Source organism: Pogona vitticeps, chromosome 3 (assembly GCF_051106095.1).
Source record: "Pogona vitticeps strain Pit_001003342236 chromosome 3, PviZW2.1, whole genome shotgun sequence".
Taxonomy (NCBI): domain Eukaryota; kingdom Metazoa; phylum Chordata; class Lepidosauria; order Squamata; family Agamidae; genus Pogona; species Pogona vitticeps.
In genome coordinates, this window is record NC_135785.1 from 76,286,879 (window position 1) to 76,302,387 (window position 15,509).

Below are 15,509 nucleotides of genomic sequence, written 5' to 3' on the forward strand. Positions count from 1 at the left end.
GCCCCCTAGATATACTGTCTTTTAGCATAGTAAATTGCACTGGAGTAGACTCCTTGGATCTGTGGGGATTTGGTGAGTCAATTTCACCATAAATTCTATTAATTCAAATTGGCCTACTCTAGTTAGGGCATAAGACACTAAGTAGCAGGATTTCAGCCACTGTGGCAGGAGTCGCACAATCATTCTTAAGTCATATGTTCCATACATTTCAGAACAAAGACCTTTCAGTGAGTGTGTGGAGACTGACATGGGACTGAGTTTTGTGAAAATTACTCAGAAAGTCCTATCTTTGTGTTTCTGGAGATATAATCTGGTCTAATAGTCATTGTGGAAGAGACTCAGTTGTGGGTAAACAGAGGTTTAGGATTCCAAGAGCACACTTAAAACATATATACTAGAAAGGCCAGATGTCTTTATTAAAATTAAGCTTCTTTGCAAAAAGTAACCGGTGTGTTTGCTGAGCCCTACCATTGGAGGTTAATTAGACTGTAAGCAATTACAGTTTGTAAGCTTTGCCAGTTATGAGAAGACAAATAGTTCTGTTTCTTCTTTTACATCTTTATGTAGAGTCATAAAGAAGCGTTTACAGGTTGTCTTTTTGAGTGCGGCTCCCTCTCTCTCTCTCTCTGTTTTCAGACTGTCAAAACCAGCTTCTCTTCTTGAGGCGAAATTGATGAGGAGAATTGTAAAGGCTGAAATAAGAAAAGGTCCAAATCTAAAAAGGAGTGGGAAGAACACTGGCACTAGGCAGTAGGTCTACAGCTTTATTTCAACTGACTTCCAGTAAATATTAGTTTATAGCTGAAAACTAAAAGCCTTATGAGTAATTTCTGCGTGAAAAACAATGTTTATTCCTTTTTATGTTTTGATAAAGATGTGAACTTTTTGAAAGGTTCCCTTACACTTGAGGACATACAGCCTTTTAACAGTCTCCCATTCATATTAACTATACATGACATATGCTACAACCCACAAAAAGCCCATGTTAGCAGAAACAAAAATTGTTGGCAATGAGGGTTTGATACTGCAATTTACTGTGAAAAGAAAGGGAAAAAGAAGGAAGATGACTAATGAATGCTTCCACACCCTTCTATCAAAGCTTGACTGGGCATGCCAAAGAATAGGACTTCAGGTTCATTTGTTTTTAAAATTAGAATTTCCCAAAATTTGCAGAATTTGAATGCAGGAGAGAGGAAAGCTGACAGATTTATAGGGCCGTTGCCTTGACATTTGTCAATTTTATAAGCAAAATGACCTTCCAGTGATAGAAATTTCACGGTGGTGGTGGTGAAGCTATCCCACACAAACACACACACATACATAGAGCACTGTATGACTTCAAGAAAGTATGGCCTTCCACTAGTAGGGTATTCCACATTTCAGTGGATCCATGTGGAAAGGGAATTTATGTGTGGCTGTGTGGGTCCTTTACCACATGGACTGAACTTCTGATGCCAACAACTGCAGCAGTAACTGAATATTTAGCTAGGACAAGGATTGGGAGACTTGCTAGTAATACCCTGTCCTCCCCTCCAGTCTGATCCTGCCTAATTGAAAGACTGCTTCTCTCAGCCATTGACGTGGGTATTATTTGGACTGGAATAAGGACATTTGTGTCCCAGTACCTGTACAGCTGTATGGAGACCCAGGTAGCATCAGTGATCCATACCGCCTATTTTCATTTTCAGCCGATTGCCCGGCTGCGTCCCTATCTTGATGTGGGGGTCCTCACCACTCTCATCCATGTGCTTGTAGTCTCAAGATTAGACTACTGTAATGTGCTCTATGTGGGGCTACCTTTGAGATTGATGCGGAAGCTTCAAATGGTGCAGAACACATCAGCCAGACTTCTTACTGGGGTGAGAAAACACCAACATATCTCCCCTACTCTGGCTGCCTTGCATTGGCTGCCCATTTGTTTCCGCACTGATTCAAAGTACTCATGATGACATATAAAGCCCTAAATGGTTTAGGACCTCAGTATCTGGCGGAATGCCTCCTTCCACCTAGATCTACCTGAATCACTCATTTTAGTCAAGATGGGTGGCTGAGGGGCCTAACGCCGAGGGAGGCCCAAAGAGAAAGAACAAGAAAGTGGGCCTTCTTGGCAGTGGCCCCTTGCCTCTGGAACAATCTCCCTCCCCCCTGAAATTTGTCTGGCTCCCTCGCTGGGTGTTTTTAAGAGCCAGCTCAAGACCTGGCCCTTTAGGCAGGCCTTTCCTCCTGTCAATGCTTAATTTATGTTAGGCCTTGGGAGTCCTTAATTCCCCTTCCTCCTCTTTCCTTGCCATTATGGTTTAAATGCCATTGCTTATTTTATTTTATTATTCATGTATGTTGTTAGCCGCCCAGAGTAGACTTCGGTCTAGACGGGCAGGATATAAGTAAGTAAGTAAGTAAGTAAGTAAGTAAGTAAGTAAGTAAGTAAGTAAATAAATAAATAAATAAATAAATAAATAAATAAATAAATAAATAAATAAATAAATAAATAAATAAATAAATAAATAAATAAATAAATAAATAAATAAATAAATAGCTATGAACCTTCCTGGGTGTCCTGGGGCCAAACATTATACCTACATTCTTACTGTCATGTTGTGAAAGGATGAAACAGGATATGACATCTGGCACTCTTTGTCTAATGCATAAGATTAAAAAATGATATGAAAATGGACGATGAAAAGGACCTGTGTTCTGTATCTCAGAGGGTTCCACCAGCTCCTACATGCCTTTGGCAGTTTCTGCCTCTTGTTATCCTGCTCATTCATTTTTCTGAGCCAGGATGAGGCTCGTTTGTGATTGTGTCCTATGGCTTTCCAGCAACAGGGTGGTTTTCCAGCTGCTTCTCAAGTGCCCGACACTTTGGGCAAATGTCCCCAATTATAACTTCTAATGGGACCTGTTTTATCCCAATGCTATTCTGCTTTAACCTAGTTCTGTAATTCAGCCCCCAAAGGAAATGGGCATTAGTAAGTACCCACCTGTTGTTGCTGATTTACTACAGAGATGCAACCTTTCACATCACCAAACTTCCAAGATTTACTGAGATTATCACCAAGGGAGACAATCTGTGTTGCTTACATATGTTAGGCCTTGGGATTCCTTAATTCTCCTTCTCTTTCCTTGCCATTCATAACTGGCAAAGTGGAACAACTGCCTCTAACAAACAACTCCATTCAGAATGCATTTTGCTGCATATTTACGGATTTTATTTATCAACAAATTGGCTCTATAGTTGGTACCCTTGTGAGGTTTACCAATACCTCCTAGTGTTTTGAATTTCTCATATTCGTTAATTCCAGATTTGATTTATTGCAAGTAGTTTACATTGTTTAATGTATTGCTCTTGTTAATTAAGCTGCAACTCCTTTTTGATCACTTTCTTATTAATCCTTTGGGGATAAAATTATTTATGTGTATCTCATTGATATTTTGGAAATCGCTTTGTTTCGTCATAAATTGATAGCTCCTCATTAGTGATTCATATTTGGTTGTGGTTTTCATTTTCATTTTTTATTCTGTATGTTTGCTGTTTTGAATTCTCTGTGTTTCATTTCAAGGAGTCTTCATAACAAGCTTGAAATCCTGCAGTGGGAGATTTTTCAATGCCCTGAAATTACTTTTCTTGTTTTGAAATGTTTTCTTTGTGTTTTGGGAAGTTCTTAACAAGCTAGAAGTTTTACTGAACAAGACAAGATTTCCAACAGTATAAATGTAGTAGCACAATACCATATAATCAACAAATATGTGTCTAGGCTAGAGACAGGAAAAATTCAGAACCCCATATCTGGCATTGTTCTCAAGCTAAATTTAATGACACCATAGTATAGGATCAAAATTGTATCTAGGGAACAACAGGTCCCAAAATCTCACAGCCAGCATAGGTCTCAAGGACCAAACATATAATCAAGAGCCACAAGCTGCTACCCTCAGAATTTTGCTCAAGGTCATGATGCCAGGTTGTTATGGTGGTTACATGTTGTCAAGCCACCTCCTTACATGTATGTCCTCCGGAATATTCTCTCTTAGTGGCCGGCTGTAGTTCTCACTGTCACCTCTTCTGGTGGACATCCCCTAGCGGGCTTTTTGCCAGGGCCAGCCCAAAAAAACTTTTTTTCCCTGAGGTTCAGCCATAAATGGTACCCCTTCTTAAGCCAAGCTGCTTTGTTTCCAATGCCAGTCAACTTATTTTGGCATTTGGGTCTGAATTTTTACTCCCTATAAGTAAAAATTGAGCACTAACATCCAAATAACTACATCCAAACAAAAAGAAAAAGAAAAAGAACAAGAATTAAAAACTCTGGCAACTTGAAGACTAACAATTGTAGTTCCATATGAGCTTTGTGAATACAGCCACTTTTTGGTAGAATCCAAGGCAAAGGGAAACCAATGTTCAGGTACACTTATGGTTTATTTGAAATATGCCTTAACCTAGCCCTATTTGTAATGAAAAATACATGTCTGCAGGTAGGCTTTAAACGCTTTCATTGCTTATGGAGTGGTCTTTGTGTCTTTAATCTACTTGTAAGTTTCTCTTTGTAGACTTTAGTATTCTGACTTTGCACTGTGTTCCTTCTCTCCTCTGAGGAACTAACGGCAGCACAAACATTGCCTAATGACACAGTGACCAAAAAAAAAAAAATCAATTTGTAATCTGATTTGAGGTTTTTGATTTCCTCTGATGAGTTTAAATTTCATTAAAAGCAACCTTATTCAAACATAAAAGAAATCCTTGAAGGGTAAAACAGGGAATTGTCTCAAAGTATCCCAACTCTTTTGTGCTATTTATTCATTGCATTAATTGTGAGGTACAACATGTGGTGTCAGTTGGCAGATGCACTGTTATCAAGGCTGTGATCAGTGAGAGGAGGGAGCAAAAGCACAAGGGCTCACATTCAAAAACCGTTCTTTGGCGTATTGACACTTTAGTTATCAACCATCCTTATTATCTGCTGAGAGCTAGATCACAGCTTGCTGGTGACATAATAAGCTACAAATCACCAATGGTGCCTTCTTTCTGCATTCTCTTAATTGTATGTATTCTCAAGGAAAAAAAATTATCATTGGGGCCTCTTGTCTTGATGAGAAATTGACATTTTCTGACTGATTATTTGGGAGCACTATGTGAGGTAGATAAGACTTATAGTTGTTTTAAAGGAGGGCAGCCATTCTTTCAGGCCCCTCTTTATTGCTCTAGTTGACCCACTTGATGAGTATGGATTTCATGAGGTCTTTTTCAGCATTTGAACTATAAAAGGTTCAGAATGACACCACCCCTTATAGACAAAAGATAACCTTGCCCTTTGAATATATTGATTCTTTATTAACTAGGCTGTTTAATGCAATGAAATGAGGCATTAGATTGAAGTCCATTTCAAGTGCTTTGAATAATCTTTAAAAGCCTGAAAGACTTTAAAAGGCTGGTCTACAGTAATTGGCATATATTTTTAGTGTCTCCATTCCTTAGTTTTGATTAGAAATATAAAGATAAAAAATTTCTTAAAGTCCCTCCAAATTGACTTAACACTTCCCCCCCCCCAATACAAGAGCTATTACAATGTTACACATACTTAGGAGGCAATTCACTTGTCACATAACCAGGCACAGTTACCTGGGAAACTGGTAGAAACATTAACCCCTTAGGAGGGTTGCAGATGACCTGTCACTCTAGCTCTTGCAACTTACAGGGAGTTCTAGATCAGCTTCTTCCTTTTTTGTGTATGTGTCTCTTCTGTGGTAAATGTTCATAATTCGTTCAGTTAGTCTTTCAAAGAAAAACAATTGTGCCAAAAGGTTAGAGCTTTCCATCCTTGCATTGTTTTAAACTTTAAATAAGTGGAATGCTTCTGATGATCACGGTTTGGATCGAGACTTAGGGCACAATCCAAGCTGGCCAGAATGGCCAAAGACCAGCTAAGTCAACATCAGGCAAGCTGAAGTTGTACCGATTTCAAGTCCTCCTAGGAGGGTGGAAATTACTTAGAACTACCCTTACCTTCATTTAATTTTGAGTTAGCATTGGAACTGCGCCCCTAGGCTGGAGGAGGGTTTGGTCTTTTGTAATTTGTCTCCTCCCTCAGCCTTTCTATTCTCCACCCTTTAGCCGGCATAACCATTTTGCCAATACGTTACTTTGTCTCCAGAGGTCCAAGAACATCTGGCAGAAACAAATTCCATCAGCAGAAAGACATTTCTGCCACCAGAAGGAGTCTTGTCCCTGATCCTGGTCCCTAAAATAGGTGCATCTTTGCATTAGGACTGCAAAGCCCATCATGGTTAAAATAGATCCAGTGGCCAATTCTGCTGGCAACTATGCAAAAGGCAGAAATACTAATGATGAATGAATGGAAGGCAAGAAATCTTTGTAGTTATTATCTTTTGCATACTGAGTTGCACAACTTAGTCTGCAAACAGATAAGGCCTACGGACATTTCTTAACTTGCAGTAGTTCACTGTCAGAAGTTACACTCTTTGTATGACTGCATGATCGGATTTCAGCCAGTGCATAATTTTTAATGAACAAACATTATTTTAGTTATGTAGTCAGTTTATACATGATTTGCCAGATTTAAAACATTTATAGTGTCTTATGGAAACTAAAATCCCTGCCCCGATGTAACCCAGTTTCTATTCCACCAATTTACACAGATGCATGGTCAACATAAAACACTCATACATGTATATGCAAGGAAATGGGGACTGATAGAAAGATTCATCATTTGAGTGACTTCTTCCTGTCCAAAGATTGTTCATGGAGTCCCATATGGGCAGATTTTGAACCACATAGAAGTCTTCCCCTCGCACAAAGATTTCTGGATGACCTATTTCTGAGAACTGGGGGGACTCCAGAAGTAATTTCCAGGGGAGTAAGATGGAAACATGTCCTTCAGGCTGTCTTGACTTGTGCTGTTCAATTGCAGTGGTCAATCAGATGCCCATAGGCAACTAGCAAGCATGGCATCATGGCTGTCCCAACCAACTGGTGTACGGAAGTGGCATGGTGCCTTTTGTTTTGGCCATAGCTTATCAGCACTGGGGCAAACAGCCATTGATAGCAAACACCAGTATCCTCTCTGCCTTTCCATCACACAACATCCATTGCACATAGAGTCACACTTCGACTGGTACCCACTACCACCTTGTACAAGTGGAAGGTCCCATTCTTTTTGCTGGGGTCATTTCCACTTTCGTATAATGGCAAATCAAAACTTGCATGGAGCACTATGCCAGCAGAGCATTACATTTCACAACCTCCAATGGGCTACTGGGCCTATTGTCCTCTGACAGCACTGCTAATGGGAATGTTATCAAATCTTTTGAGTAAACATGTGGTGCCAGATCATGGATCCAGCCAGCTTGAATTGTTTCTTTTTACTGTGAGTTACTATCACAGGTCTCGTTCAGATATCTTTTCTTGCAGCTGATATGTTTTGATGGAGACATTGGGGACTGGCTATAGGATCTTATGGAAACATATTGTAAATTGTACTTGCTACCATTGAGCTACATCTCTCCCCATTCCACAGATGCAGTCTCCATATTCTCCTTGCCTTATGTCACTATTTAAAATCCTTATTTAAATACTTTCTTATTATTTAACACACCCCCAGTGAGACACTACCCCCCCAAATAAAAACAATGATGATGATGATGATGTGCTATTGAGCCCAGTTTATGCCAACCCTTTCCAGGAGTACTCAGACATGCTTTACCATTCCCTTCATCTGGGAGTGCCTTGCATCTGTGCGGCTTGCCCAAGGTTAAACAAGTTGGCTTTTGTAACTGCTTGAACCAGGTGCATATGTTGCTGATGCTTCAGTGTTGGTCAGTATTTTAATTCAGTTTATTGTAAATCACCTTGGTCTCTCTGTTTCTGATTTGGAAATGCACCTTATAAATATTATAATTATAAATATTATATCCTGACAGTATAAAATATTGTCAGGATACTTCAGTGTTTTATAGTAGAAGGGAACATTGTGAATTGGGTGATTTATCAGTATCTCCCCTTCCCTGTGTTACAAGAAAAGCAGCATTTTACCATGTTAAAAATTCACACTTGTTGGAACTTGATGAAATGCTCGGTGAAAGAAATGGAAGCAGCCTTGTTGACTTCCTAGGGTCATGATGGTTTTCTTATGACAAATGTTGCCATATGTCTTTCTGCAGCATGAGCAAGTAACTGAAATCTTTATGTAGCTGTTAGTGTGCAGAATTATTGAAGATGCCGTCAATTTTTCATGTAAAAATACTGAAGTGCACAACATTCTAAACTATTGAGCAGATGCTTATGGGATGACCTCTGTACCCTATTTGTTCCCACAGAAATAAGCCAACTCGAGTTTTACTGCCATATGTAAAACTGACTTTTTCTGTTCACTTTTTTAATATATATTTTTAACCAATATCAGAAGAACCAGCTAACCAGTCTTGGTGCTCCCTGCGAACTCAGGTGACCAATGGATGTTTCATGGAACGGCAGTGCCATATCAAGAGCAATGTAAACACTGTCATGAAGTACAGTCAATTATTAATATCTGTTGGTTTAACAGAGTAGTTATCACTATTGGCTCCATTCTTATCCTGTTTGCATTTTAGATTTATACTAGAAAGCATTAACCAGGATATCAGCATAGCAATCATCTGCATAAGCATGCTAGTCCCTCAGCAAGAATAGTTATTTTGATGTAATCATTATTGCTTCCACAGGTCTTCATTTTACTACTGGGTGTGCTCACATATTCTTCAAATAATTAAAGCAACACTTTTGTTGCTATACAAGTGTCTACAGCGAATGACTGCTGAATGTTTCACTTTGTCATCCATTCAAACATAAGTTTTCACTGAAAGCCATTTGTTGGTTAAAAAAACAGATGAGGCAATTTAACAGGAGCATCCAAGTTAAGTTATACCTTGGGGGCACATTTTCAAGATTTTAAAAATAAAATTAAGAATCCCAAATGTTGCTGGCTTGTGTTTTTTGTTATTTTAATAAAACCTGAAAAATTACCAGAAGTGAAATTCACAGACAAGAAATACTTTAATTAAATATTGTGTAAAATGAACATTTTTATACAGTTAAATATCTGAAAAATGTACAGATAAAACAATCTTATTGTAGGGTCTTTAACAGTAAAATCTACCATTTAGTGAAGTTTTCCATTTGGAGACAATGAAGCAATGAGTGCATTGACTAATTAATCTAAAACACAAAACAAATTGCTTTTATGAAGAAACTTGCAAACTTTGTTAACATGTATGCGTGATCTTTTGTTTTAAGTTCAAAACCTTATACAAAATAAAACTGAGGCAATTCAGTTTCAAAGTGACTTCTTAGGCTTTTCCACTTAGCTAAGCCTTATTGGCTATCACAGAATAAATGTGCAGTACATTTATTATTTGTGATATGTATCAATTTTAAAACCTTTTATAAACATTTCCTGAAAATGTGCATTTTTGTATTTAAAATGGTCCCTCCTTTTGCTTAGAACTTTAATTCTGCTGCAGTTTGCAAAAGTGTTTTTGCAGTGCTGCATTTACAAAGCATTTAGTGCAAAGAAAGAAAGGTGTGTGTGGGGGAATCAGCTGTCTAAAAATTGGCACTAGCAGGCACAATAAAGAGGTCATTCCAGTTTACAAATTACAGTCATCGCTGTAGGTCTTGCTACATTAAAAAAAAGGTTCTGAAAATATAACAACTTCTAAAATTATGTATGATTCCAATTGCATACACAGCTTTTCTCTCTGTTAAACAGTGCTGGGTTACAGAGTATGCAGAGTGCAGCAGAAAGCAGACACACAAAGGAGAGATATAGCTGTACACCAAAGATGCAATCGACCAAGCACTGCTTTGGTGCTACAGCTAGTCATTTCCATAATTGCTACAAACCTGGCAGAAATGGACAGGAGATGGGTAGCTGCAGCAGAGTAACAGATCACACCCCAGGTTTGTGCTTTTTATACACCATAGATCATCTCGATGAAGTTGTGATTAACTGTGGTGTAAGCTCACAGTAAAACAGCACAAAAGTTCTTCAAAGGAGTCTACTTTTAAGGCATCTGAGAAGTTAATGTGGCAAACATTTTAATTAAAACATCAAAAATGATTTTCATTTTATTTTTTAAACTTTAGGCCTCTGATTCCCCCCCCCCCCAGGTAAACATAGTTCAGCTATGTGGCAAAGTCATGGGTGGCAACTAAATTCACTGTTTATACCTTAGAAAAGAACAACCAAAAAAGAGAGTCCAGAAATGAGATAAAACTGAGGAAGATTTAGAAATTTAAAAAAATCTAAACACAATATAGGAGAACCTTCTTTTTTTGTTGTTGTGGCTGCATCACATGCACGTATTCTACTAGTATTTATTACAGCCATGTGGCACAATTTTGTTTTAACTATACAACAAACAAGTTTATTTCAAAATTATTTGTTCAGATAACTTAAAATAATATAAAAATAAACAATGTTTTCCCTCAAAATAACAAAAAGCTGGAAAGTCCAAACAAATAACAACTTTCTGAAATACAAATGAAATGAATGAACACAAATTTATTTTAACAGAAACATATGAAGGCAACTGTTCTTGGCTTAATGCTTTTCATAGCATCACAATACCAATCAAATGACGACAAAAAATGGTAAGAAAAAAAAGAAAATCAATATACAAAATTTCAAAGATAAATACAATATTTATAATCGATATGTTACAAAATAAATTCCCTTGGTGATTGCAAGTGTTTTATGTGAAAGAAAGTGTTGCAATGTATGACTATTTTATTCCTTATTTTTATAAGGAATAAAATTTGCTCTTCTAAATATTTAAGTGGATCTGAAAAAAATTCAAGACAAGTGTATAAATATTTAGCTACAACTTTGGCAAAATCACAAAAGTCTACAATTTTATAACCACATACAAAACACATTAGGGAAGAAGGATCTAGAAGTCAAAAGGACAATTTTCTGGTACAAGAAACATAGACTTCACAGTAGCCTAAGAATGCAATAGTATACAGTGCTAGCAAAAGTTGAAAAAATGTTGCAGATCACACTTGCTTAACAGGAAGCTCTAGCAGTGGAAGTATATTTTTTTTTACCAACAGACAGTAGCATTTTTCCCTCTGTCAGTGTGCTTGTTGAAGGCAAGAGAATTCAATATCAAAGTTACAATTTCTAACTACAATAAGTTACAAAGTTCCATTTCATTAAGATGAAGTTAAGCAATGATAAACCCTCCCACCCTCCCCAGCTCCCCAAATTATCCCAAATCATATATTCATTCTTTTTTTCTCCCAGTTTTGATGGCTCATACCTCCTTGGCCCCCTTTTTTCACCACAAAAAAAATATTTCACATTATAGAGATACACAACCATTGTGAATCTAGTTATGAGTACAGAAAAATGTTTTGGAGACATTTTTCATCAGTGTTTCATGATAATCAAAAATGGTGCATCCACAAAGTTTTTCCCGACACATAGCAAGTACTAGACATAGCCAAGACGTAATCAGAAACTTTATACAAAATAGGCGTCGCTTTTTCCTTATTCTTCAGGACCAGGAAATGTGAAAACATGAGAGAAGTTCAGTCAAATAAATGGAATTGTTCATGAAGTTGATTGTTTGCATGTAGGTTCTTAGTAGTTTAAATAAAATCTTTAAACAAAGTTTTTTTTTGTAGCATTTCATTGTTTTGCTGATTGTATTTTGAAGATACTGGTTCCATCAGCATGTCTTATATACTAAACTTGTCCCCTAAAAAGCTCATCTTCTGAAGCTTGGTGCTATGGTAGGTAAACAAAAGTGAATTTACATTGGCGGGACTACAAGCCCAGACATAGCTGAAAGAAAGAGGAGAAAGAAGTGTTAACAGATATGTATACATATATATATTTTAAATTACATAAAATAATAAGAGAGGAGAAACTCTGCCATGCAGAATCTTCTCTAGGAGCACCAACTCTGCAAAACATTTAGGAACATCCACTAAATCGTCTTCATTAAAAAAAAAAAAAACTTGGATTGTGATCCAGAGGGCTATGATTGAATCGGTGGGAGAATATCACTTGAGCAACTTTGCAGATAAATATGCCACTTCTTGAAGAAGGTGTATTTTGAATTAAATTTGTGAAACAAATTACATATGAGAAATTGATTCTTTGGATGCAAGGTTATTGTACCTGGAAAGGGATTGTGATACATGTGGAAATTTGTTATTGCATGTAGATCGTCTCTGAATCACAGGCCAAGCATGAAACAATATGCTTTGGGTGGATGGGTGGGGGTGGGATCTGAATGAACTGTTGACGGACCTTTTCAACATTTAATGCAACAACATAGTTTACATGCAGCAGCTACCAAACTCTTTTTTTTTTTGCCATCTGTTTCTAACATAACAGGCAATCAAGCGAGGGAGGGGCTTTCTTTTCTTTCTCCCATACAGTTTATTTTATTTTAAAATCAGGAATTCTCCAACAGAGCATTCTGTGAAGACTTCACTTTTAAAAATGAAAAGGATTCTGACATTTTTTTGTGCAAAGCATTCTGCCTCCCACACGTGTGATATTTCTCTTAGCGTTTTGTTAATGGCAAACAGTGGCCCAGACTCCCAAGGGACTGCCTATGTTGACAGCTGAGAAACAACATGGTCACTTTTGGTAATGTCAGACAAGGCCAGCTCACTCACCAATCAAGGACCAGACACTTCTCAAGTTCCCTAAATGAAAATCTGACTAACCTCAGATTTTTCTCTTTCCAAGCACTCGAGCCTAAGTGGAAAGCCTCAGTTTTGACATTCCGTTAATTGTACTTTATATCTGAATAGTATGCTGACTTGAATAAGTCAATGACTCTCTGAGATCAAAGTCAAGTACAGTACACCTGTTTTGCAAGCTGTTAAAGCACGAGCCAAAGACAGGAGATTAAAATCTTCCACTTGCTAGCTTGTTTTGTGTTTTAAAATGTTGAGAGATCAGGCCCTGCACACTTTACATGACACATAAAGCTTAGCGTCAGCTTGTCTAGGAACAATGCAAGGAATTTTTACTCCTTTAGTTGGGGCACTAAGAAGTGCCCCTGCCATGTGCCCTGCAATAATACTAGCCATCACTGCTGCTGCTAGAACAATTGGGAGTTATTGTGCAAAACATGTTTGGGAGACACATCACTTGTGGTTCTGTGTGCCCGATACCAAGAATGGGTCTACGGCCCATTGGACTTTAACAGGACACATACACACCTGAATTTCAAAGCCAAGCAGGACATTGTACCATAGCTATTGAAGCACAGAGTACAAAGACTGGTCTTGTTAAACACAAAGATGCTACATTTTGTCCTCATATTCTAGTTAACTCCTTGGCAGGAATATAATTTGGAGTCTTTTAACCTTATGGTGTTTAAAATTTGTCACAATGATGCTTCCCATTAATTTATGTACAAGAAACATTAATACATTTTTGATGTTGTGATGTGAACTTCAATTTCCCAGTTCATTACTTTCAAAAAAATATCAATTTATCTCAGATTTGCTGTTAATGGTTTTTCTGAAAGCTTGTAGTATGTACACACTTATGTAATACAGTCTCCTTGCATGACTATCCATGTGCCTAAAGATGTTGTATCCAGTTATGTTCAATAATTTGAAACCAGCCGTATGATTACATCGAATATTTCTAAGGCGCCTGCCCTTTTTTTTTACCTCAATGGATTTCTCTCCCTGCCACCCTTCTGAAGAAATATCAGCAATTTCCCTTTATTGGCTTTGCTCATGGGTGATGTGGCACTTTTTACACCTCCTCCTTATGGAAAGATTGCTTTGGCTACAAAGCACAGTGTGCCAGGAATAAAGAAAATGGAGTGGTGTGGTACAAAACAGTGTTCCTTTCCTATTGCTTCCAATTTTGCCCTTTCATCTCAGCACCCATCATAGTACAGTGTATGGATGCCAGTTTATGGAGCCACATAGAATTTCTTTAACTTTTCTGATCTCGATCAGATGGCTGGATGGCACTTTCTTTTTCCCTCCCTACTTACATCAAACTGATCTAATGGCAAGATTACCTGGAGAGTAGATGTCAGTATGGAGGAAGATAGAATATACAACATGGGTTTAAGGGAAGCAAACTCTAAATTGGCTGTTGGGTGAAAACCCACCAGCCCCTTTTATGAGGCAGGGAAGTTTTCTCAAAATGGCTCCTTCCAAGGCCCTTTGGGGTTTGCCTGTGTCACTCACAGAGAGAGAGGAGAAATACAGGGGATAGTCTTCCTCCCCCCTGGACACCATGGTCTCATTGCAGAACTCATGGTTGCTTTTCTCATAGTACAGATGGAATGATGGAAGTTGGTAGGTATGTAGGTGAAACAGGTGGTCTGTGAATCCTGCTGGTGTACTTGAGGAATAGTGGATCACAGATGTTAGACCTAAATTGTCATCCGTCTTAGTCAGTGTAGCTAATGGTCAGGCATGATGGGGTTGTAATTTAGCAACATCTGGAGGACAACTGATTCCCCATCGTATAAGTCACCCTCACAGAATGTCAATCACATGTAGTACTATTTTCACACATGCATTTTGCTATTTGTTGCAAAATATTGGCTAAATAATTATCTTAAAAGGATGCTGGCTGCAGAAAATCTGCCTATTAAAGTAACATTCTTGGATAATAAAAGGTTCATGAGGAATACTGCTAGCTTTCGATGTAACTGATGGGGGTTAGGCAAATCACGTTCAAGAAAGTTTGGAACATGCCTTTGTTTACATGGAAAGATTAGTCACAGGTTTACAGATGGAGTATAACAGCCAAATGCTCTTGCATTTCGACCCTTGTGTGCCATTGCTTGGATCACAGCCAGTTCTTGCCAGCTGTGAATTCCTCCAATATGGCAGAGTTCCAAAATAGTTAGCTTCTGCACAATGGTGCCATCAGGGCTGGGAGAAACTGTGCCAAATGGTAGAGCACAGCAATGCACTGTTCACAGTCTTTGGCCAGTAAACATTCCCTTGTGGAAATGGCAGCTCATTGACAAGGGACAAAGCAAACTCTTGGCTATCTGCTGTCACAGCAAGCTCTTTCCTATTAACTGGCAAAAATAAATACTAATAACGTTATTAGGACTTGGTAACAAACATTACATTAAAGTAGGGTCAATGGTGGTAAATCCAACATTTAGCCAATTTTCACTATCCTGCATTGCAGGTGAAACAATAACACAGAGGGGGGAATAAGGTTTCATTTTTTTTCATGTGTTCTATTTGTAAAAAAAAAAAACAAAAAAAAAAACTGGGATACAGTATCTTATTTAGATTTTTGAGATTTAGTTATCTCAGATATTCCTAGATAGTGGAAGCCCTTCCTCAGCCAATAAACAATGTTTTTTGGGGAAAAAAAAAATACAAATTCTGTGTTACCCATCAAAAGTGACAGTTTTGTAGACAGGGCATAAACTCAAAACCACTGTTACCAATGCCATCAAAGACATAAGATGATCGCTGCTTTGAAAGCTGTACCCATTTC

The 15,509-nt window shown here is 37.9% G+C and overlaps 1 protein-coding gene across 15 annotated transcripts in view; it reads right to left on the reverse strand.

Annotated features, from left to right (window-relative positions):
• Positions 1-9,021: 9,021 nt before the first annotated feature.
• EBF3 (EBF transcription factor 3) overlaps positions 9,022-15,509 on the reverse strand; it is a 232,018-nt gene continuing 225,530 nt past the window's right edge. For 5 of the 15 annotated variants that reach the window (XM_078391222.1, XM_078391221.1, XM_072995400.2 and 2 more), the window contains one exon: positions 9,022-11,837. In XM_078391222.1, the coding sequence (XP_078247348.1) occupies positions 11,806-11,837 (32 nt within the window). In that variant the 3' untranslated portion in view covers positions 9,022-11,805. The remainder of the gene's footprint in view (positions 11,838-15,509) is intronic. The other 10 variants (XM_078391218.1, XM_072995395.2, XM_072995397.2 and 7 more) reach the window with 4 other exon arrangements.